This window comes from Cyanistes caeruleus, chromosome 5 (genome assembly GCF_971803275.1).
Source record: "Cyanistes caeruleus chromosome 5, bCyaCae1.hap1.1, whole genome shotgun sequence".
Taxonomy (NCBI): Eukaryota; Metazoa; Chordata; class Aves; order Passeriformes; family Paridae; genus Cyanistes; species Cyanistes caeruleus.
Window position 1 is genome coordinate 44,043,991 of NC_141705.1, and position 24,961 is coordinate 44,068,951.

Below are 24,961 nucleotides of genomic sequence, written 5' to 3' on the forward strand. Positions count from 1 at the left end.
TAGTAATAATTTTTTGCAGATCTTCTGAGCATTCAACCCTCACAAACTTAGGACAGTGTAAGGCCACAGTTTTAATGCAGCTCTCAGGACCAGGAATGCAGACTGTGCGGATTGGCCCGAGATTCTCAGCATCACGCTTACTCTGCAGTACAGCTGTACCTACAAACTCTTTCTTCTATCTTTGCATTCCTTGATTTTCTGAGATGTGCAGCTCTAGTTTAGTGATAAGGGAGCACTTAGCTGTGTGGGTGAAGAAACTGAGTTCCAGTACTAAATGGGTAATTATATTTTCTTTATTAGGAGATGGTATTTTTTTCCCCATACTTTGGGGTGCAACTGTATGCAGCTTACTTTTTTTCCCCTGGGGATTTTTCTGTGTCCCATGCATACCAACATCTGGGATTCTGGATTTCTCAAACACCACATGTGAAGTTGTGGTTTATAGAATGGGTAAAAGGGGTGGAAAACTCAGACAGTATCTTGCTGTTTTGAAACCAGCTAAGGCTGGAAATAAAAAAGATTTATTGCATCATGGGTGCTGCTTGTAGCCTTTTTGAAAAATATTGGCAGCCAGAGTCTGATTCCTACTGGACAGGATTCCATGATTCTAAAACATTTACATCTGGTGCTGATAACCATTGCTCCATCTCCATTATTTAGGATAGAGATCAAGACAAATAGGAATGAAAACTGAACTTCCTTCTTCGCCTCCAAAGTCACACTTTAGGTAGGCTGTGGTCATTGTAGAAATGTTCATATTACTGAAGCTTTAGAGCTGTTGTCTGAAGAGGGAGTATATTTTTTATATATATGTGTGGCTACTCTTGCCATTATCTTCAGGAGCGAAGAATGAAGGAGTATGCAAAACAAAGAGCGAATTTATACATCATCTAAAGCATTCCAGCACACCAAGGATCATGATAGTCCTTTTGGGTTTTGGTGACCAAAGAAAATCAGCAGTAGCATCTCAGAAATTGTGATTTCATTGAGCTAGGTAACGGTTGTGCAAGTACTGGCTTATGTGCCTGTTGAATGTATATGAGGGCACAAACAATGAACTGTATAGTGCAGAGCTATATGGTACTATGAAAGCAAATGACTACTACACAAGGATAAATTTCACAAGACCTGTTTTTTAAAAACTATCTTATTTGTTTACTTTTTAGAAAGCAATGCTTGAGCTGAAATAGAATAGGAATTTTTCATGGCAATTAGTCTTGCTTTGATTTTTTTTTTCTTAACAAAAGACTGAAAATTTGCACAATTTGTTAGGATGTGGTGTTGTGTGTAAGGCAACATTTACATGTTGCATCACTTCTGTTCACATTGCTTCATAAAGTATTTGCTGTGTCAGAACAGAACTTAGACACAATGCACAGCACCTGCGTATTGCTGTGGGCCTGAAATTTTCCTGCATCCTGCCTGTGTGTTCTGCAGGTCTTTTTGGTCTTTGCCTTATCTATAGAAGTAATGACTTCTAGAAGACAAGCCTATGGTGTTGGTGTTAGCAGGTGGTACTGAATTTCACACTGTTAAGAAGCCAAGACATCTATTTATGTGTCTTTCTATGTAAAGGTATGTGGGCTTTAGAGCCCCTGTTATTTTCCCTCAAATATTTTCCTCTGGGGTTGTCTTTTTCAAGACCTTGTTATGAGTGAATTGTCAGAAAATGTTTTTGACTATTTTAAATCAGCAGGTTCCTCTCCTCTGCTGGAAATTAAAGCTGTATTACTTTGTCATGGGATCTGGATTTCTGACTTGTTACTACAGTCACTGCTTACCTAAATCAGTGGCAAGAGACAGGTTTAAAATCATACATATAATGGCTGCAGATTGAGTAGAAGCTGTTGGTCCACTCATTTCCTTCAGAAAGCTGCTGTGAACACTTGAAAGCTGTTTAAGGAAGAAATTGATGTTGCCTCCATTTTAGAAATGCAGAAATATCTGAGCTGATAAGAAAACATTGGTTTCAGCAATTCAGATAAGAACTCTTTTCTACAAGATTGTTCCCACATGACTAATCATAGCTTTCCAAAGTGATCTGCATCCAGCTGACATGGTAGCTATTAGCAATAGGAGGTTGGATTTTTATTTTGAAGTTGGATTCTTGGTTGTACATAATATCCTACTCCTGTACTGCATTAAACACACTCAGATCATGCAGGCACTGAAATAGGTGTTGGTTGAGTAAAACCTTATGCAAGGAAATTCAACTCCTGTGAGTTGGTTAGGAGTTACCCAAAAAGAAGTTTGGTGGTCTTCTCAAGGTGCATCTCTTGAAGTAGAACAAATATCTAATAATTTGAGCTCTTAGGAGCATAGAAAAGTGATTATCTGAAAAATAAGATGCTTGCTTTGTACTTTGAAGTAAAGTTTCTGTTGCAGCTGCGTTTTGTATTTACATTTTGTATCAACCATATGAAAAACAGAGAACACAGTGGCATTACCTATGACAGTGTGGTCTCACTCTCAATTTGAGGCAGGAATTGCTACCAGAAGGCAGCACAGAATGCAATTCCTCCACAGCTACATTTGTTTTCTGTCCCACGCCATCCCTCCCTGCTTCCTTTCTTGGAAGCTAGAAATGTTATTTCTGCAACAGGTGAATCAGGGATGCTATTAAAAACGCACCTCAGGTTTTCCTTGCTTGAGACCATCCAGTAGTGTGGAAAATGTAATGATCCCATGGGGGAAAAAAACACAGACAATTAATTAAAATGCTGTTTTTATTATGCATGTGGTCCTACCTCACTTATTTGCACTGTTGTCTTCTGACTTGTAGTGTCCCTTCCTTTGTTTATTCCCAGTTTTCAGTCCTTAAGAGCTCTGAGTACCTGTTTTTAGTATTTTGCTTCTGCAGTGCCTTTGTTGTTACACCTTTCCAAACCAGCTGTAGACAGCCCTGCATCCAAAACACCAGTAAGAGGCCTTTTCATTACACTTTGTGAGTCACAGGAGACATGCTTGCCTCTTGGGTTTGACTGAGGCTGTTGCTTCAGCCTGTTCTTTCCTGCCATAGGGATGTTGGTTTTTCTCGTGCGTGGCATCATTCCGGTTCATTGGCACAGGGCTCAGATGTAAGAAATCCAAGTCTGAGAAGGTCTGCAATGCAGTGCTGAGTAGCAGTATCCTTGGTCTGAGGTAACCACTGCAAAAGATCTTGAGAACAAAGTGCCCCCCAGCTTTTGCTATAGGACATCCCTGATACCGAGTAGCACTCTGTTGGATGGAATTGCAGATTCTTCCTCTTGCTTCCTCCGCTTCTTTCTCTTTATTTGAGAGATCAGACTGTAATCAAAGGGCTGGGAAAGAGAAATTAAATTCTAACAAGATCAGGTAAGTTATGTCTCTCCTTACCAGGGAGTCTCCAATTTGCTGCTGGTAAGTGAATTTGCCTACCCCTGTTCCAGAACTCTGGTTGTTTGCAGCCATTTTCAAGAAAAATCCTGCAATTGGAAGGAAAATTGGTCTACATTCCAATTTCTGAGTCTGTATGGAACAATCAATCCACATTTTCACAAGCTTTCCCTTTTCAGTTACTAAGCCTACAGACTTGGGAAGAGGTGCAAATTCCCTTGTAATATTCTTGGCTGTAGGAGCTGGGGGTTGAAGAAAAGTGCCACGTACTGCAAGATGTGAGCACGTGTGCTAGGGAAACTGTAAACCTTCACAATTGTGTGCATTTTCTTGTGCTGTGGAATAAAAATCAAAACTAATACCACATAAATACATAGGTCTGTTTGTTCTGTGAATCTACATCATAGAGATTATATTCAGATGGGTGTGGAATATATTTGGAGTAAACTATTTCACATACAATAAAAAAAGTTGTTTGAGTACTGGGAAAATCTGCTTTTCTACAGACAAAAGCTGCTCATTTGAGCAAAAGACTTGTGGACAGATAGCCAGTGTAAGGCCTTTACATGCCCAAGGGTATATCTGAATGTCAGTGTGGACTTCACACGTTTGGAGTTTTTTGTCACATGTAATACCTTACCTAGTTTCACAATTTGCATTTCACCTTTCTCAAAGTCTTATGAACTCTTTGGCTGGTATATGTTGTGTGGCTTGTAAATACAGTCTCTATTCTTGAGACTTATCTACAGCAAAAAAATAACTAGTGCAAAGGAGAGGAGCAATGGAATCATGCAGAAGAACAGTTAACTGTGTATTATTCTTGGTTCAGAATGAGTGCCTTCTCCTTCATTAATCTAAAAAAATTAAAATATTAAAAATTATTTAATGAAATATCATTTTGTTTCAGAAAAAAGACAGCTCCACAAATCCAAAACAGTTATTTCAGAATAACTGGATAGACAAGTCCTTGCTAAATCTGCTCACTTGCTGCTTACCAGCATGCATAAATGTCAGTCTGGTTTTGATGAAGTGCTATAGACTCAATTTGTAGGTGGGGAATGTGCAGGTTCTACATTTGTAGTCCTGCAAAGATTTGCCAGAAGTTTCCTGATGTGTGATTACAGCAGTGTGGAAATGCAGTGATCAAAATAAGTGATAACCATGTAGGATGTCAGCTGATGTTGGCTAGTGTAAAGCTGGCTCTGGCTGATGGCTTCTAGACACTGCAGTATTTGTTGGCACTGATCTTGTACATGTTTCATGAAATAGGTGTGTATCAAGGTTATATCTAGGAGTGTGAGCCAGTAGATTGATAAATAGAATCACAGAATGTCCTGGCTTGGATGGGACCTTAAAGATCACCTAGTTCCAGCCTCCTGGTGTCCAGCCATGGGCAGGGACACCTTTCATTAGACCAGGTCAGATATTTGAATCAAATATCTAAATCAAATCCTGCATGCAAAATTGAAGGTCTTTTCTGGATTTATTTAATGGCATATTGTAAAAAAAAAGAAAAAAAAAAAAGTGTCATTTCCAATGTTACAAGAAGATTACAAAGCAAATGTCATAAGGTTTGTGTTGTGCCTTGGGCAGAAGTACCCATTGCCATATACGTACAAACATTCAAAAATGGTCACAACTGTGTTTTGCCTTAAAACACCATTTTGTTAGTTATAAAAAAATAGTTCCCAGGCTTCATGCATGTTAGAAAAAGTGACAGGTTACGCACTTTCTTAATCTGTGATCCTATCTTACTTCATCTGCCAAGCATGGTCAAAATGGGTAACCCCTCTGCAGACTTTGTATGGTATAGATGACTTGGCTTAATTTCTATCCCTGCTGTCACTTAAAGCCTTTTATATCCAAAGATTATATAAATAAAATGTAAGACTGATTTTTGAATAAAATGTATGACTGATCTACTTGCCTCTAAATTTCTGTTATGAGATTTTAATATTTTCCCTAAAATATTTTAGTGAGTATACCTTCACCTATTATTTGAAGTGTACTCTGTCACGTCCAGAAATAGAAATTGTGTACCAAAGGACTAGAAAGAAATTGTTTACTCAATACAAATCTCTTTGTATTGTTCTCTAAAATTCAGGAAATCTCATTTGTTAGATCTTAATTAATGTGCTCTTTAGGAAGCCTCAAATGTGTTGGAGGCATGGGGAGTTTTTATACCTGAACTGTTTTCCCCTTGGTGATTAGCTTCACAGAGGAGATGACTTCCTGCATTAGGCCATTATCCATCTCTTGTCAGGAGAAAACAAGTCAAACTGGCAGATTTGGGCAGAGCTGCCATGTAATATTTTATGCACATTAACTAAAAGCTGTGTTCTGGTTTTGGCTCTAACAACTCACAGAGCATCCAGAAGCTGAATACTGATAATATTTCTTCTCCTGTGATCTCAAGAGTGGAGCCCTTTCCTTCACAGAGCTTGCTGAGATTATATTTTGAAATGCAGCAGCTCAAACCAGGAACTGAGTCCATTTGACTTCTTATGGTTGACTATAGTGAATACTGCAGGTGATATTTCCAGACTTGGTGTTGCTCTCCTCTCAAAACCCCTGCATGTGAGCATAAGAAGTACTGAGAAGTAAACTGATGTGCTTTCGTGTTGCTTTTTGCATTTGGGTGTGGTATTATGTGCACTTTGTGGCCTCCCTCTGTTGAGACATCTATCATTTAGTTGTGTACTGTTTCCCATCTCTGCATCCCGTTTGCAACCACCTGAGGACCTAACATCATCTTCCTAATAAACCATTGGTGAGGATTTAGTTAAAAAACCCATTGTGTACCTTCACTGTAACCTGTATCACTTGGCTTACCCTTACGCATGTGCTTGTTGACTGCTTCAGAAAACCCAAGTTTTAAACGTGGAACTTCTTTTAACAATATTTGACTCTTCCCAAGCAGATTATGTTTATGTAGGTGTTCAATAATTCTAGCTATTAAATTGTATTTTTGCTTGTACAGACATCAAGATTACAGGCCTGTATGTAATTCCCCAAAATGTGCATTAATGATCGGTTTGTAACTTCCATGTCTTCACATACCAAAATAATCTTAAGAGAAGGTCATGTACAACTAGTAATTCACCTGTTTCATTCTCCTGTGCTCTCTAGAGTGGATCCAGTTTGGTCTTGGCAATTTGTTATGTATTTTGGTTGTGGGGATGACTACCTCTTTCTTAATATTGTTTCAGACAGGTCTTTTGCCAAGCTTCTCCATGCTCCCAAATATGTACATGGTCACTGGCCAGAATACTGGAATAAGACTTACTGTTTCTTCTAAGATGTATACCATACAAAAAAATTCCTTTAGTTTTTCACAGTGTCTTACTGCCTGTAAGACATCCATTTCTTGCCCAAGCATCACCTTGTCCCACTGAACTGGCTGCTGTGTTTCGTGCTCCTAGTGGATTGCAAGAAGTTAGGTCTGGTTTGAATTCATTTCACCGGTCAAAATGTTTTTGCCTGTCTACTTGTATTTTCACCTCTAAACTACTAGAGTTTGTGATCCTTGTGTTTTCTCAAGGTTGTAAATTCACCTTTTTGAATGTTCTCTTAATTCTAGTAAACACTTTCAGCTTGCTGTTGGTCATACTGACTTCTTTTACCATATCAATCCCATCCCAATAGCAGGTACGCATTAGCAAAATGTCCCCAGTATGATCTTTATTAGTAGTTTTATACTATCTGTATAATTTTCTTACCTACCAATTCTAGTTTATTTTTAAAAACTTGCCATTTTTTTCATAGCTCCACTATGGTGGAGTTGGTGCCTCCTGTTGGATTATTTTAGCAAGCATTTCCCCTGTAGATAAATTGAATCTGAGTGTGTTGTAGCTGCTGTTAAAGACAACTTCTACTGAAAGGTTTTGCTTCAGGTGTCACTTGGTCCCATCCTAGTAGTTGCATTTACCCTTGTGGCCTTCCTGGCCACTTTCTCTGTAGAAGAGTCACTGATAGCATCCAAACATTTCGCCTCTTAGGTCACCCAAAGCCCTTGTGTTTTCTGCCTTTGCTGCCTCTTTGATTTCTCCCAGCACATCAGTTATCACTTGCTCATACAACCCCATCACTGATTTGAGAGGTTATACGGATTATTTAGAATGATCAATTTAGTTCTAAATGAAAAGAACTGCAAATACTTATGTGCAAGGAGAGATGTATTTACATAACCATTTCTAAAAGTATTGTTTAAGTTGACTGAGCAGGCTGTAGATAAAGGATAAAAGGGGAGGAAAATGCCAAAATAAGCCATTGTAATTGATGATGGATTTGTCATTGATGAACAAGAAAATTGAGGTGATTTGATTAGTCTTTTCCAAGTAATACTATATGCGACTACTTAATAAAAGAAGCTTATTTCTTGCAGATTAAATTCTTTAGAATATTCATATTCTAATAACCATAACTTTTCAATTGGAATTACAAGACAAATTCTCTGTCATTTTCCCTGTATTTTGCAAGACTGCTCTTCAAAAGAATGGTGAAGGCTATTTGATTTGATTATAAAGTAATTTAATTCTAAAATTTGCAAATTATCACTGTAATGCGCAAAAATAGTATTGTGTGTATCTAATTTTATTAATTATTTTGTATTTAATGTTATAATTAAATATCAAAATATAAGGTATAAATATTTCATATTTAGCACTGGAGCTGAAATGCTGTCCATATGCAAGCATTGCATAACAGTTTATTCTGACCCCAGTTTCAATAAAATGAGTGAAGTGCTGATTTAGCACTTCATCAGCACATGCTGATGAAGCCATGTTAGCAGAGAGAATGGTCAAATTTATTTATTTAATTAGTTTATTCCTTCTTAATAATGTGAAAATACTATAAACTGAAGCCTGGAAAGTTTCTAGTTGGAAGGGGAAGGTGGGGAAGCAAAGTAAATACATAAAGATTAATAGAAGTAGTAAAAATAATAAGATAGATAAAAAGGAAGAGGGAAAAAAAAGATTGTTAGTTGATGATAGTAGGAAAGACATCGATGTTGGTACGGACTGGGGAACAAGAGGCTGGAGAGCAGCGCTGCAGAAAGGCACCTGGGGGTCCTGGTCGATGGCAATTGAATGTGAGTCGTTGTGCCCGGCAGCCAGGAGGGCCAACCCTGTCCTGGGGACATCAGCCAGGGAAGGGAGGGGATTGTCCCGCTCTGCTCTGCACTGGGGCGGCCTCACCTCCCATTCTGGGGGCAGTTCTGAGTGCCACAATGTAAAAAACACTCTCAGGCACCTGGTGTGACTCTTGGGGTGTCTTGTGCAGGGCCAGGAGTTGGACTCGGGGATCCTGATGGACCCCTGCAACTCAGTGTATTCTGTGGCTCTATTAAGATTTTGATAAAAAGTGGTAAAAGAAGAGAGTGTAAGCAAAAAAAAACCCAGCAGTTTTAGTTCTCTGGTAATTTGGTGTGCATCTTCAGATTGCCGAAAATGGCTATGCTGGACACAATGATACTTTAAGTAGTTTCTGTGTAATGTTCTACCATATCTTTCAAGTCAGCATAGATCTACTTTCAGTGTTAAATAACATCAGCCACATTCCCTTAGGAGAAGAGAGTGGATCTTAACTGTGATTTTTTCTTTATGTAGCTCAGCAAGCCACTATTCCCTCAGCTGTCAGCATCTATCACCAAAGAAACAGCATATACTCCTCTGCTTCTCTGATAATCCATCTCAAAGTTCCTCTCCCTGTGTCATTGAGTGCTGCCAGAGACGTACTCTGTGCTTCTGAATCTGGGAAAACTACAAATGCTATGTTGTGGTGAAAACCCCAGAATTTCTTTTTCATATTGCAGTTCCATCCCCAGCTACACCTTCATCCTATGCATGTAGAAATGGAAGAGATTCTTGTATAGATCAGTTTTCTGAGAATACTGTGGTTTTGTGAGGAGTGTTACTCAGTTTTTCTGACACATCCTCTGTGGATCTGTTTTGCCAAATGGTGTTTGAGATGCATATACAGAAGAGTTCCAGGGAAGAGAGGAGGTGTTGCATTTTAATTCTTGTTTAGCAAGAGGTCAAAGATTACTAGTGTCCCATTTATGGCATCTGCTGTTTGTGAAACCCTTCAGAAATCAATGGTGTTCTATTTAAAGATTTAAGTGTCTCTCACAGCCTTTTACCTTTTTCCCCTTAGTCTGTGTTTCTAGGTTTGTCTCTGAAAGTAATGACAACCCCCTGCAGCTCTACAGGCTGAGGACAGAGTGGCTGGACAGCAGCAAGGCAGAAAAGAACCTGGGAGTGTTGGTTGAGAGCAGCTGAACATGAGCCAGCAGAGTACCCAGGTGGCCAAGAAGGCCAATGGCATCCTGGCCTGGATCAGGAATAGTGTGGCCAGCAGGAGCAGGGAGGTCATTCTTCCCCTGTATTTGGTGCTGGTAAGGCCACACCTCAAGTGCTATGTCCAGTTCTGGGCCCCTCAATTCAGGAGGAAAGTTGAGGTGCTGGAGCATGTCCAAAGAAGGGCAGCAAGGCTGTTGAAGGATTTGGAGCACAAGTCCTGTGAGGAGCAGCTGAGGGAGCTGGAGTTGTTTAGCCTGGAGAAAAGGGTGCTCAGAAGAGACCTTATCACTGGACAATTGCCTGAAGGGAGGATATGCCAAAGTGAGGATCTGTCTCTTCTCCCAGGCAACCAGCAAAAGGACAAGAAGACAAAGCCTTAAGCTACACCTGGGGAGGTTTAGGTTGGACATTAGAAAGAATTTCTTCACAGAAGGAGTGATTGGTCACTGGAATGGGCTGCCCAGAGGGCTGGTGGAGTCATCATCCCTAGAGGTGTTTAAGAGGAAACTGGATGTGGACCTCAGTGGCATGGTCTAGTTGACAAGGTGGTGTTCAGTCATAGGTTGGACTCAATCTCAAAGGTCTTTTTAAACCTAGTTGATTCTGTGATTTCCTGCTCCACCTTCATTTAACCTTGCAATGGAGACACTCCAGCTATTTCTTTGTCTACCCCTGTGCAACATCACGTTTGTCATCCTGTTGTTCCTTCCCTACACTAGGCATGTAGGTGATTGAAAAAGCTTTTCTCTCATAAATCTCCTGCCCCCTTATTTATCAGCACTTAGCCCAAGTTGCAGTACAACAGAGACACTATGTTAATGTATGGAACTGATGCCAACCCTTGTCATGAGGTCTTAGAGGTTCAGACATACAGTCAGAAAATTATGTTGTCTCTCAAAGGTCAGATCTACTAGAGAAGCATTCAGTAGTTACAGACAGTACAGCCCCCTGAGAAGGAATAGATTTGAATACTCCCTGGATATGAGGAGCTGGTCTGCCCACCCAAGTAAACCTCTTCCAAATGAGGCATTACTCTGTCACTGTCTTTTCAGTATTTTAATCTTCTCTTTCTGTGTCTTTTAACTCTTTTCCTCGAGTTTATGAACATTCTTGCCTATTGATGCTCTGTCCTAGCATTGCTGTGTCTCTGAAATCTAGCTGGTTTTGTCTTTGCTGGTTTACAGCTCAAAACAGTTGGTTCCTCACCACCACCACCACCCCCCACCTGCCAAGAGATCATCTCATATACCAGACCTCTAAATTCAGATACTCTGTGACTTGCAAAATCTGAATTGGTGAGCTATTCAGTTCATTTCCCCTGTCACTGGCTGTTAGAAAGCAGTATGGGAAATCTATGACATGATGTTTTTCAGAATTTTACTATACTAAGCCTGTCCAGTTCAATAGTCTAATTAATTATTATTGGCTGTGTTCTGAAGATGAAGCAGTTAAGTTACCACTAGAAACAGTAGAGTGAGAAATGTCTTCCTTAAGCATTTTATAATTCTTGTCTTTAAGAATTTTGTTTGTTTGTAGGAGTGTTTGTTTTTTTCTTGTTTATTATGGGTTTTTTACATAAGAAAAGTAGTTGAAGCTCTTCATCCCTGTGCTTATCTCCGTAGTTGCAGCTAGCTCATCTACAGTCAGCAGTCTGACATTACTTGTTTTCCTGAAGCAGCATCTATAAGTTTGTCCCTAAAGCATAATTGTCAACCATGAATTAAATAACTCAATACTGCTATGAAATGACCAAAAAAAAAAGTTAAAGTGACAAGTCATGAGGCTGGTGAACAAAAGCACAGCCCCTTTCCTGCTCATTAAAAGCATAATTCTTCAGCCAGGGCTAGGAAACTGTATTTCTGTAGTACCAAATGTGTAAGAGCATTATAACAGGAATATAAAATAATTATTTTGAGTTATTTGAAATATGTGTTTATAGAAGGAAATATTTTGGATGTAAGTCCAGTCTTGGCATGATACAAATAAAAGTTAATGAGCTATTTCCCAAGAAAGCTTCCAAATTCATTTAAAATGAAGGTGTAAGATGGGTGCACTGTTTAAAATTAGAATGCAAGTTGGTATCTGAGCAGCAAAGGAAAAGCCTGATCATTTCCATGGTGGAAAAGTTTAGGAATGTGTCTGCCAGATCGTGGTGGTGTTGCAACTTGTTTTCGTACCCCATTAATCAGTATGATAAAGTGGAGACAGGAGGTACTTCGCTTGCATCCGGAATGTCTTCCTGATGTAGCCTCATGATTGATGTGGTTCATTTTAGAGATGCCTGCAAGAGAGCAGCATCAAGCACAGACTACTGTGATTGGAAAGAAAGATTCTGTCATAAATTCTAGCACAGTAAAGAGGAAGTTGTTTGCTTTACCAGGAGTCAGGACATCTTTCAAAACAGTTTTATGCAAAGCTATGAAACAAAAGTGTCTTCTGCGATTAGAAACCCCTGTACTCTTCCCTTAATTCAAAGGAGGTGAAACACTTCTCTGAAGGGAGTTAGTATGACAAACTACAAGAGTTTTAAGATATTTTTATTGCTGTTTTCTAAGGGCAGTATGATCTGAATAAAGTAAAGGGTTTTTTTGAACTACGTTTGTTAAACGGGAGTTTGCTGCATACCTGCAATTTCCAAATCTTCTGAATCTGAAGATAATTACAGATATGATATAAAAAGCCGCAAATATTAAAGTCTGTAAAAACATTTTAAAATACCTCCTCAATTTTTTTTTTCTTGCTGTATGTCGTCTGTCAGCAGGGTGTTGTAGAAGAGTTAACAATAAGCATACGAGTATCATTAGGTATTTTTTGGCAAGCTTTACTTGTTTCCCCATCTGTGTAAGTGCCACCCTTACTCGTGCATATCCCTGTGGGGACCTTCTGAGCATGAATGTGGCCACATGTCAAGGGCAGAGCTGGCCGTCAAAATCAGAGTGTTGCCTCTTTGTTATGAGAATGCCCTTCCTGTAGACAATTAAATGAATTTATAATAATTCTAAATCACTGTATAGGGATGTAAATAAAATGTATGATGATACATTATTTATGTAATAAGATTGTTGATTTTAGTAGCCTTTGGGATGGCAAGTTGAGAATGAGAAAAACACATAGATTAAGATTTTTATCAGATAGCATTATATAAAGATTTTGGCAGTAGGAAACAAGAACAGGAGATATTAGTTTTTAAACAGTTCCTGCAGCTGTTATTAATCATGCAGATAATGCATAATATAAGATGGTTACATAAGATCCCTCTGTTTAAAGTTGCCCTTAAAATGTGTAATTTGAATCTGAAATGAAACTTTCATCTGAGGCAGTGGCAGCATTACCGTCTGAGGAGCTGCTGAAGACTCTTTAGCAAAATAGGAAGGCAAACGGATGGTGCTTGGAGCTAACACTCCCACATTGCCTGTGGACAGTTTGTTGAAACAATTTTTCAGATTTTAGCAGAAGCTGCTCAGAGCCTGCAGCGCCAGAGATCCCTCAGGGCCCCTTTTGTTTGATGCAGGTGAACAAGGGATGGCAAGTCCAAGGCAGCTGACCTTGAGCAGGGGTCATCAAATCAGCTGTTGGTAATGAAGCAGTGCAAAAATACCTAAGGCTTGCTGAGAACAGTATCAAATCTAACAAATGCATTTCTTGTATTCCCAGGCAACACATTATCAAAAAGACTGCAGGCAAAAACACCTACCTTGCTATAAATAGTAGGTATATAGGTTGACAGCAATTGCCATCTTGTGTACAGTGATGTTCCTTAAAGTGCTCAGTACTTGCCTTGGCTCAGTTACAGCTGCCATAAAACTTTCAAATAATATGAGCATCCTGCATGATAGTCTACTTAATAAAAATGGAGTTACATTCTCTTTAATTACACTAGCACGTAAGACAGTGTGATTGGCCTGGTAACTGTGAATGTGAGTCTTGGAAGGTAAATGCCCTCTAAGGATTTTTGTTAGTAAGTCTTGCCAAGTTTTGCAAGATATGGGAGGAGGGGTTAATTGATAGATGTTTTTTATTAAATCTGCTTTTTTAATATTAAATAATTAATTTGATATGCCTTTCAGGTGCAGTAGACATTGCTGTGAATGGTATTTAGTTTTTACTTCCCTGATGCTATACAAATAAGCACGTTAATTTTAAGAATCACTCTCTACTGCCATTGTTCACTTCTTTTTTTTCTTTTTTTTCTTTTTTTTTTGAGGGTTCATAATGTCATCTAATGAGTATGTGTAGCACAATATTGTCTTACCTAGATTCTGTAATTATCATACAATGTTGTAACTCCAGATTAGTATTTTTACTTATTAAATCTACAGCGTTAATGAATACTCTTTCTCACAAGAAAGGAAAAGAAGTTTTTAAAAATCATGGAGATAGAATCTTCCTGCTTTCTCCTTCCTGAAGCATATGTAAGCACAGCATTTAGAAGAGCCATTTAGCCAAGCTAATAAGCAACTGGGAATTGCTGGCTTGTGGATACAGGGGGAGCATCACTGCAGGTTTTCTGCTCCTGCACTTGTATGTGTGTAACTTGTCCTTGCCCATCAGTTAAGTGGTCTCTGGCCCTCCAGCACTGGGTGTTTGCATTTTGCAGAGTTGAAGCATGCTGCCTGGTGGAGATCTCAGCCCCATCTCCAGGGATGGGCACAGGGAGCATCAGTAGACCCCTCCTTGGAGAGGTGGCACAGCACACAGCTTCACTGAAGCTGCTGTGGAGCCACAAGGCAAGAACACCAAACGTCAGGTGCCTGGCTGCAGATGCATAATTCCTGGTGTGCTGGGCAAGACAAGATACTCTGTATTTCAGTTTGGGGTGTCTGCATGCCCTTGCTTGACTGAAAGACAGGGATATAAGTTGTATGAAGATTTGGGTTAACACTGATTTGCCTCATTTATGCCATTTGTTGTGCAGCTATAAACCTGAAAATTTTTGGGTTTCTTCTCTAATGAAGTTATTTAGCAAATGCAGGTCTACTAACCCTAGAAATACAAAGTGCGCAGTCCCAGCCTGAGTCATAATAGTTTTTCTTTTAATTTTAAGGAGTGAGCAAGTCTCTGGGGTTATGTGTCTTTATTGAGAACATCTCTGTTAATAATGTTTCCTATGAGTAAAGCATCATTTTGGAAGTGTGCCATCATTGTTTTAGAAGTGGCATGCAGACAAGAATGGATGTAGTTTAATTAGTAGTGAGGTTAAAGGATCCTGCAGTGTTCCAGACATTTAATGCTTGACTCCAGTTTCTCTGGAGTCTAGACCTTTGAATAGACAGACCTTTCTGTAGTCCATTTCAACTTAATTTTAGGTTTTCTGAGTTACTGATTCAATTGATAAAACTGGATTTAGTAGCCAAATCAAGGCAACTGTCAGAATAAACAGTATTGAAGTATTCTGCTAATGTCAGTAGCAGCATCATCCCTATCCACATCACATTTTCATTAGTGTTTATGATATGCAGGGGACACTTTCTTTATAATAGGGGCAGATATAAAAAGGATATATTGCCTTCTAGATCAGTCTAAGTTGTTAATTCAGTAGTAGAAGCCTTAAACAGAGTAACAGAGTCTAATAATTTGTGTGGTCAAACAACTAAAAGGTTGGACATGTTTGCTGTTACTGGTATTTTGTATCTTGGGAACACTCTGGGGATCTTGATGCTAGGAATGTTAGAGGTCCTTATCTTGAGTATAGATAATTCTGAAGACAGTTCTCATGGAAACTTCCATAACTGCTTCCCTAAATTTACTGAGTTTCCCAGGTGTTTTTCTAAGAGATACCCTATGCTGTCATTTCTGATGGTACAACCTGTGTCCTCAATGTGCTACGCAGGACACTTGGTAGTTGTTAAAGCAGTTAATCTCTCTTAAGCAAAGTAGTAAAGTGTTGAGACTTTAGTAAAATATAATACAGACTGCTCCCAAGTTATGGACATATTAAATATGTGTTCCTGGAAATCCATACTGTTTGTGGATATGTAGTACTTGCTGCTGTTCATCACAGATGAGACCGTTTGTCTTAATTTTTTTGTTTTTTAACCTCTTTATAATAGTGAAATGTGACATTTCCCCTTGTAATACTGTATAACAATGTTTTAATGCTGAAACTAAATCTATACTTGTCATAATACAGTGAGATATGTAAGTTTTCCCATGTTTCAAGCTGCTTTATGTGTGGGATTTTACTGTAAGAAAATTGTATCATTTGGCTGCATGCCACAAGATAAATTGCAACAAAGATCCCTTTAAAATCCTCAGCTTCTCAGCCTTGGGAGGGAGGAAACAGCATCATCCATTTCTGTAAGAAAGCAGTCCCCCCAGGCTGAGACAGCACATAAAATTTGTTTCATAATAAAAAGCTTTTAAAAATAAACTTCAAGGGGAATTACTGTTGTCAACTCAAAAGCTTTCAGTTAAAATTCATATGAGTTAGCCATGGAGAAAGGTGTTATTACTCTGTTCTTATGCAGCAAGGTGCATTACTGCTGAAGACCTGTATTTTGCAGGAACCTGCAATCTGCATTCAGTTTGCTCTTTGTCTTACCACAGCACAGAACATGTATAGATATTTTTTTGGTGCTGAGATGATGATAATGATTTTTAAAATTAGCTTTAAATTAAGAAGCTTTTACTGCCTTAGGGGTGCCTGTATTCCTACCCACCTTAAGGCATATTCTTTTGGTTTGACAACCAAAAAACGAGGGGAGGGGCTTGCATGTGCTGTGTATTTGTTAATTCAGCTAACCACAGATGGGTACTTTAACTTATCTTGGCGCAATGTATAAGAGAAACTAAGAGTATTTCAATGTCAGGGAGTACAGGACTTCAGATTGATGTGGCTCCCATTCTTCATCTTCTTTTGTTTTGCAGTCCACTCCTTTACACCTAGCAGCTGGCTACAACAGAGTTCGGATAGTCCAGCTTCTGCTTCAGCATGGTGCAGATGTACATGCAAAGGACAAAGGGTATGTAAAATTAATTGATATATTGCCTTTTTGCAGCAGTGGTTTTGTATTAGTCAGGATAAAGAACTATTTCTTTGGTTTGTGTTTCAGCATAATCTCAAATACTGTCTAATATTTGCTTCCAAAATCTGAGTGTCCTTCTGATTAGTTGTGATTGCACTTAAGTTTTAAGTATTTTTCACACCTTTAAAATTTTTCCCAAACTTTGATCTTTACTTCTATTCACAGACTGCCCTTTGAAATTACAGACTAGAGCATTATTTTTAATTATTGGAATTAATTATTATATTCTAAATTATTCTATTATTGGAAAGGTAATGGGGAGAAGAAACAAGGGCTTAGTGAAATATGGGCATTGAAAAACTTATCTATGGTCTGTTATCCTGTTTCACATATATGGATGTAATTCCAAGTAATATCAATAATCCTTATGTGCTCACAACTAGTGGTCCTCATAAATCTATCTTCATTGAAGCTGACAGCAAAAATCAAGATACAGTAGAGGCTAAATGATTCTATTTTTGCATTAAGGGTAGTAGTTATGTAAGATATCAGCAAAGTGCACAGCAGTAAGAAATCTGAAATGATAACATGCTGTGCGTTGTTCTCAGCCGTATATTTCTGATCTCTAAGATGATGATTTTTGTGATGGTTGGATTGAAAGGCTTAGTCCTAATATTGTAGAAATTGGGCCCCTAGTTAAAGGCATACATTTTGTATTCAGAATCCATAGAAATAAGATGTGTGTGCTGTCTCCAGCAGCAAACTTGAGGCACTTCCTTAATTTTCATTTTCTGCTGAGTCCAGCCTAGTGTTAGATTTAAATTTTCATAGTTTCTTCCTTTCTTTCCTTTCTCTCCAACTTAAACTCTTAAAGTTTGACTAAGTGTAGCAACTTTTTCATTTGTCCAGTTACCCCAATGGCTTTTTTAGCAGTGTTGTTGTTAAATGCATAATGATGTATTATGCAAGTCAAAAAATAAAAATGCACCCAAAAAAATGCACAAAAAACCCAAAACACACCACAACCCCCCCACCAAAATAGAAACCACAATAAAACACCTTCCCCCTTGCCCCCTCAAAAAACCCCACAAAAAATAAGCCACAAAAGTCCTACAGTAAAGCTCCATATAATACCTAATTAGGTAGATCCAGCATTATTTAAGCAAGTTGAAGGTATTTTGCACCTTTTCAAAATTTCAGCATCAGTTGGTAGAAAATTCCAGTGTAGATGCTGTAATGAGTTTTGAACAATTTGCTTGCAATGTGTGAAAGGTAGTTAAGTTGAACTTGGGGCTGGAGCAGGAAGGTAAGGAAAGCAAACAAAGAAAGGACAGCCTTTCAATACTTACTCTGTACTGAACTTTGAAACAACCCAAACATATTTAGGAACATCAAGCTCCCACTTTTTTTTTAGTGGCATCACACATTTGGAATCAGTGTGGTGTTTTGTTTTACCTTGCTGTTTCTTATTTATACATAATTTATAAGTAAATAGGGCTATAAATAACTGTCACATTTCATTTAAGGAGCTAAATTAGGCTACATTGATTTTATAGAAGTCCTTGTTTCTCTTCAATGGAGTCAGTTCAGAGAAAGTGCTTAGGAATTGTTCTGTATTTTCAAAATGGTCACCACTTCTAGTTACTCCCAAGGAGAAGCCCAGCCAAGGAAGCAGCTCTTTCTCCACTGGTCTCTCCTTTCCATTGCAGCTTCTTCTCTCCTTTCCCTTACAGCTGCTGTGCTGGAAGAGGGAATGGGAGGGGATGCTGCACAAGTGGCCAGGTGCATTGCTGCAGCAATTGTCTTTGCTGACAGGCCTTGAAGTCCCTTCAGTTCTCTGACATGACCATCATTTTGGAAGGGGGCAGGTTTTCTAAGTGCTCTGTGGAATGGATAGTCTCTCTCTGTCTCACACATGCACCCATAAGTTGTAATTAAGGAAAGTAATGATGGAAAAAACAGTCTGAAAATTTTCCCCAGAACAAATTTTCGTCTCCTGTGACAAATGTGTTGCTGTTTCTGAGAGCATCCACCTTAAAATTAAGTTTATTTAATTGCTGTCTGCTACTTGCTGTCCTAATTCTCTCTGAGTTGGTTTTGCAGTCCTGGGAATTACCCCCTGTATTTTTCATAGGTATTATGGGGTTAATTATGGTCTTCATGTATTATGTGTACTGATCTGTTGAGCCATAACTAGCCTGTCATGCTTGGCTTGAATTAAACTCATTTTGTCCTCTGCAGTAATTGCCCATCTCGCATCTCCTTTTCAATGCATGACTTCTATTACATCTTGTGCTTGTGACTAAATCCCTGTTATTTACTTTGCTAGTGTCATTTTTAAGTATGGCCTGCAGTAATATAGCTCTACAAAAATTACAGGGACTCTCTTAGAAGTATCTTGAACAGTTAAATAGGTTGTACTGTAAAAAATGGAGGAAAATCAGGTCATTCCACAGTCTAGAGCAGCAATTTGAGTCTGCTTTCTATGGATATTTGTACATCTTCATAAAATACCTAGGAGTTAAGTTAGTGTTATCTGGGGAGTTTTGCCTTTCGCATAGCATTTTAAACAGGAGTTCCTATTTAGGCAGAAGCAGAACACTGTGGAGGAAATTGAATGTGGAATGGGACTTTTCCCCCTCCCTAACAGCTTCAAGAAAGATCACGTCAAAGCCACTTAATGCTAGTCTTAATGGTAGATTAAACATCTGTGGCCTGTTAAGGCAAAAAAAGCCTACAACAAAAAATCCCTCCAAAAACCAAGCAAGAAAACCGCAAGTTTTAATGCCACTCTTAAGCAATGTGTTGTTTGGGGAAGTCAGATTTTCCCCTTAGTTTGTAAATCCTAATTTTTAAATACATAACTATTTGAATATTTTAGCTTTAACTTGATTTTTTCCTCTCAGTAGGGAGGAAATTGTTCCTCCTTTAAAAATGCCACTTAAAAAAAAATTCATTTGCTTTCTTCTTCCATGCAGTGGTCTTGTGCCTCTTCATAATGCATGTTCTTATGGACACTATGAGGTTACAGAGCTGCTGCTTAAGGTAAGTACAAGGATGGAAAGTAATTACTGTTTACTACTCCAACTACTCCAACTACTCCAACTGTTTATATTGGAGTTGAAAAGTAGGATTCCCCCCCCCTCCTGCCCCCCCCCCCCAAACTAGTAACAGGTTTCAAACATCATATTGTCATTTCAGAAGCCTGAAACTTTGTCTTTGTTGGAACAGTATATGTGTTTTTTTTCTTTACCTTATTTCTTTGGCCTGATAGTAGAGTTGAATCTTTCTGTTCAAAAACTAGCTCACATAGAAATTTCAATTTTGTTTAGCGGATTCAACAGTATTTTTGTGTATACTGGTATTTTTAATTAAATTTTTTGTGTATGTGTGTTTATACATGAGTGATTTGAACCAATTTTCATAATAAAATGAAAATTTATAAGCTTTTTAGTTATTGAAGATGTTTTCTTACTAATCCAAGGCTTTTTTTGCTGTGCTAGCATGGTGCCTGTGTGAATGCTATGGACCTCTGGCAATTCACCCCGTTGCATGAGGCTGCTTCCAAGAACCGTGTGGAGGTCTGCTCCCTCCTGCTGAGCCACGGCGCCGATCCCACCTTGGTCAACTGCCACGGCAAGAGCGCGGTTGACATGGCTCCAACACCTGAGCTCAGGGAGAGACTGACCTGTAAGTGCTTCCAGACTGAAAACACTTGTTGGTGGGTGGAAAGGGATGCTTTCCTTCCAGGCCGCCTTCCTCAAGCTTTAGAAGTGGATGCAAAGCAGCAGAGTAGCTGCAGCTGTGTCACACACTTTGAAGTGCACAGGTACCTCTGATACATCATTTGTTAAATTGCCTGGTTTTCTGAAGTTCAGAATTATTAAGGCACTGCTGAATCAGTGACTTTGGTGGTTTTCTATGTTTAAAGTCCAGTTCAGTCACACAGGGGCCTCTGTATTGAGGCTCTATATTGTTTACAGGAGGTAGGTAGCTTTGGTCTGCAGCCTTGGAGATAGAAATTCCATCACCTACTTTTGCAATCCTTATGCTGTTTACAAACCAGTATTTCAACTCTAATTTCAATTTGTATCCCTTTTCTTTCCCTCTTTGGGGCATTTGTTTCCTGACTCTTATAAAATGTAGAAGATAATTGAGACATATATAGAACCAGAGCATTATGAAGTTACAGAAAGCCTCTTGAAAATTAGATTCTCAATTATAAATAAGTTTTTGGTTTTGTCTCTCACCTTTCCAGTATAGCAGAAGCCCCCAGACACTAATAATGTGATCCTGCCCTAACAATCACAGCTATAGTCAGGTTTTAGTCTAGTCACTATTCTTTGCAGGAGAAGATGGTGAGATAATGCACAACAGAAAACTTTGGTCTAGAAAAGAGAACAGTAGTATCTTTCAGGTACTTCTCTACTCTGAGTAGACTCTGAGTCCAGGTCTAAAGCTTCTGGCTCTGAGGAAGGTTAATTTAGAATTTATTTAAATTAGCTAGCAAAAAAAAAAATCTATTTACATTTTGGTTTATTTCTGTATTTAGAGTTCCTTAAGCACAATGAGGAAAGATTCATGTCCATTAATATACACTGAAATTTGTAAACAAATGTGAGCATTATGTGAAACTTGATAGTATCTTGATGGGCTAGCTTGTATTTGCATCCCAAAATACCGTGTTTTTTATGTTCTTGAGTTGTTTGGTCTTAGACTTTGGGAATAAAGTTACATTATATTTTTTAGTTCAAGATTTATTTGCACTTTTGCTTTGAGTTATGGTTTGCTTACAAATAAATTTAAACCAGACATTAAAACAAAGGTGGGAGAAGAAAGCCCCTCTTTAATAAACTTAGGATTTCAAGCTTACTTATGAAACAAAAATATTTTTATTTTTAGTGAAGTTGAGGTATTTTTTTCTAGTTCCCAGAGTCCGATGGAATTTCTGCTAACCTGCCTTTTGTCTGTACGTTTTAAGAGAAACACTTCTTTTCAAATTCAAAGTTATTTAAAAGTAAAATGAACTAGTTGCTGAGCTAAACAGGATCTGGAAATAGCAAAATTAACAATCTGTACTTCCAAAGATATACTTACTATCAAAACTTGTTTCATCTTTGGAGCACACTGGGCTCAAATGCCTAGCTAGGTAGCTTTCTTTAAGACCAATAGTTTAATAATTTATATTTCCATTTTATATATGTATTATTGTTATTTATAATTTTATAGAAATTATATATACTTCGACTTTACAGCGAATTATTTGTCATGCAAATACAATAACGTTTTTGACAAGCAACTGTAATGCTTTATTTTCTTAAGAATATCTCATGGCATTGTGCTCATTTGAACGTAGACATGGGTAATGTAGAGGTCATATATGCATTAAATGTCAAGTGGGTGAAGGATTAATGGAAGAGATTTAACTCAAGGAATAACTTCCCCTCTTCTTTAGCATGTCCCTTTGGTTTCAGCAAAACTTCTTTCATGTTCTGTGTCCCAGGTCAGCTGCCACCCAGAGACATGCAGAAGCGCTCCTCTTTCCTCTTAATTGAGTATAGCTGTCTTTCTGCAATAACATTTATAAATGTGACATCTTGCTGAATATTAAATGTGTCTTTTTCCTCTAACAGATGAATTCAAAGGACACTCTCTACTGCAAGCAGCCAGAGAGGCAGACCTAGCCAAAGTGAAAAAGACACTTGCTTTGGAGATCATTAATTTTAAGCAGCCACAGTCGCATGAGACTGCACTGGTGAGATTATACAGTCAATCCATTTGTTTCATGATAAATGTGCTGGTAGCCTGGAGTCAAGGAGTTTAATTTCTACACTACGAAAATACATTCATCATCTGAGACTGAGAATTTGGCATTGAACACTTTCTATACTAAAATAAAATCACCATTATAGAAAAAACATCATATAATTTATTTTATCACTTTTTTCCTTCCTTCTAGTAGATTACAGAATCTCTCCAGACACTCTGCACCTCTTCATTTTTCACTTCTCTTGCATTTTTTCCTATAAACCTCTTATTTTGTTGGTCTGTTGCTGAGATTTTTTATGGGGTTAAATTATATTTCAGTAGCCCAGTGTTTCCTTCATGTTTTATGTGAGCAAACTTGGGATTACAAATTTGCTTCATAGGATACATAAAATTGTGGTGAAAATAGGTGTACATCACAGGTTTGAAATAGTATTGACAATACCACATTAGCTGTAGAAACAGGGGTCTTTTGAGACTTTCTTGGTATTATCCTGCTCTTATTTAATTGTTTAAAGAAGCAGTGGAAGCAAGAACACAGCCAGGATCCCAGATGTAGTGAAAACTTTGAAGCTGACACTGATGGTATTATTAAAACCACTATAGTTACGATACTTTTTTCCAATGGAACATTTTCTTCTCAGTGGCACGTCTCAGCTGCAGGCATGCAACTGCATATTTAGTGTAGGAAACATTGTGATTGTGATCAGAACATTGCATGTTGGGTACCAAGCATCCATATGCTCTGTTTCCTCCGTGGAGGATTCAGCATCCTCATTTGAAGTTAGAAACAAGATAGAGAAGAGAGATCTATAGGCTGAATGTGAAGACAGTATGAAATTTGGGATGACGTTATCCTTTTCTTTCTGAGTGTATCAGCTGCTGCTATGTGGCATCTCTTTAGCTGTGTAATGATCACTTCATAGTCCTGTGATGCTCTTTGCTCTTTTCTGCCTGCTGATTCTGTAGAGGCAGCTGGACCAAATGGGATATTTTAGCTCTATTGATGTACTTGGTTCACTGTTCATTAAGTGCTTGCAGTTTTAGGCTGCTATACATGAGATTTCCAAATTGTCTCCAGTCCAAATGAAAGGACTTGGCTTCCAGGATCAGATGAGGTTATGGGTAATCTAACTGAGCTATTCCTGCCCTAAGCATAATAAAATTTCCCATGGGCCACTGGGGTCTCAGCTGTATTAGCCAAAAAGCCAAAGCAAACACTTGACATAGGTATTAGTGTTGCTTTGAAGTTTGGCAATATTTCAGCATTTGTTTATTTTAGGGCTTATTTATCATATAGGCAGGAAATAGAGACAGGGATATTATCTGCAAAGCCTTAAAAATGCTACCACTCTTCAGACCAAAAGTTGATCTTAATGTTTATTTACAAAGTTTGCCTTGGCAAAATCTGGATGTGCCCTGCTGATTAACAGCAGTGTGGAAGCGTGAGTGAAAGTTACTTCATAAGGAAGGCTGAAAAGGACAAAAAATCGTTATTGGTACTAGTGCTACCTATGAACATTGAGTTTGGGGTCTGTCTAATTGTAAAGGCCATCGTTTTGCTTTTGGAAAGTTAGAGGACTCTTCCAGGAGACTTTCTACCTTCTTTGGGTTACTGGTTTAAAATGGGGTAAAGATATAAACAGAAAAGTCCAAAAGTTTCTTCTGTTTCTCATAGCCTGCTATCTTGAGATGTTCAGAATTGAAATAAGCATTTCTGGACTTGATTTTAAAGCTGGGTATTCAGTCTTATCTGGAACCATGCTGGTAATTCCAGGCTTCAGGAATGTCTTGATAGAGCCACTATTGATAAACCAACAGATGCCAGCCACATTTGGGAGAGTAGTTATACTTAGCAAAGGGCAATGTGGTCTCACAAGGGCAGGCATGATAATGAGAAGCCCTTTGTTGAAGGGTGTATCTTTCTCATAGCATGGGAAAAAAGATATTCTAAGAGAAATGTATTGCTTGTTTGCTTATTACAAAATCTGTAGTTGGGTGCATGACACAAATGGCCATTAACAAGCTCAGTACACACTGGAACAGAAGAAGAAACAAAGCTATTTTAAAGTCCTGTCAATTTGACAACTGTGGCAGAATTCTTTCAGACCCCTTTGGAGACCCTCTGCAAAAAGTCTGTTTCAAACTCTTTGTCTTTCCTTCCTTTGTTCATGATGTGTCAGCTTTGTCCTGATAGCTGGTTAATGAAGTTGGGACCATACTGCTTTTTTCCTAAGTGGCAAATAGCTTTAAAATTAAAATTATTTTTCTGAGTAGAATAATTTAGCATTGATCACAAGTCTGTGTTTTGTTCAGTATGATGAATTTGGTTTGTAAATTTTAGCAGAATAATTAAGAGGTGAAGTAATGTATCCTTAAAGTTCTTTATGATCTGTGTAGTTGAAATATGCTTTTCATTTACTTTTTTGCAGCACTGTGCTGTGGCTGCTGTGCATCCGAAGAGGAAACAAGTTACAGAACTATTGCTCAGGAAAGGAGCAAATGTAAACGAGAAAAACAAAGAGTAGGTTTCTGAAATGTTTGAGTTTCCCAAAGGTCTCTGTCATACTA

At 38.3% G+C, this 24,961-nt stretch overlaps 1 protein-coding gene across 6 annotated transcripts in view; it reads left to right on the forward strand.

Moving 5' to 3' along the window:
• The window catches only part of TNKS (tankyrase), a 129,096-nt gene that overhangs the window by 68,849 nt on the left and 35,286 nt on the right, over positions 1–24,961 (forward strand). For all 6 annotated transcript variants that reach the window (XM_086891537.1, XM_086891538.1, XM_086891539.1 and 3 more), the window contains 5 exons: positions 16,527–16,621; positions 19,603–19,669; positions 20,128–20,314; positions 22,258–22,379; positions 24,823–24,914. In XM_086891537.1, the coding sequence (XP_086747663.1) occupies positions 16,527–16,621; positions 19,603–19,669; positions 20,128–20,314; positions 22,258–22,379; positions 24,823–24,914 (563 nt within the window). The remainder of the gene's footprint in view (positions 1–16,526; positions 16,622–19,602; positions 19,670–20,127; positions 20,315–22,257; positions 22,380–24,822; positions 24,915–24,961) is intronic.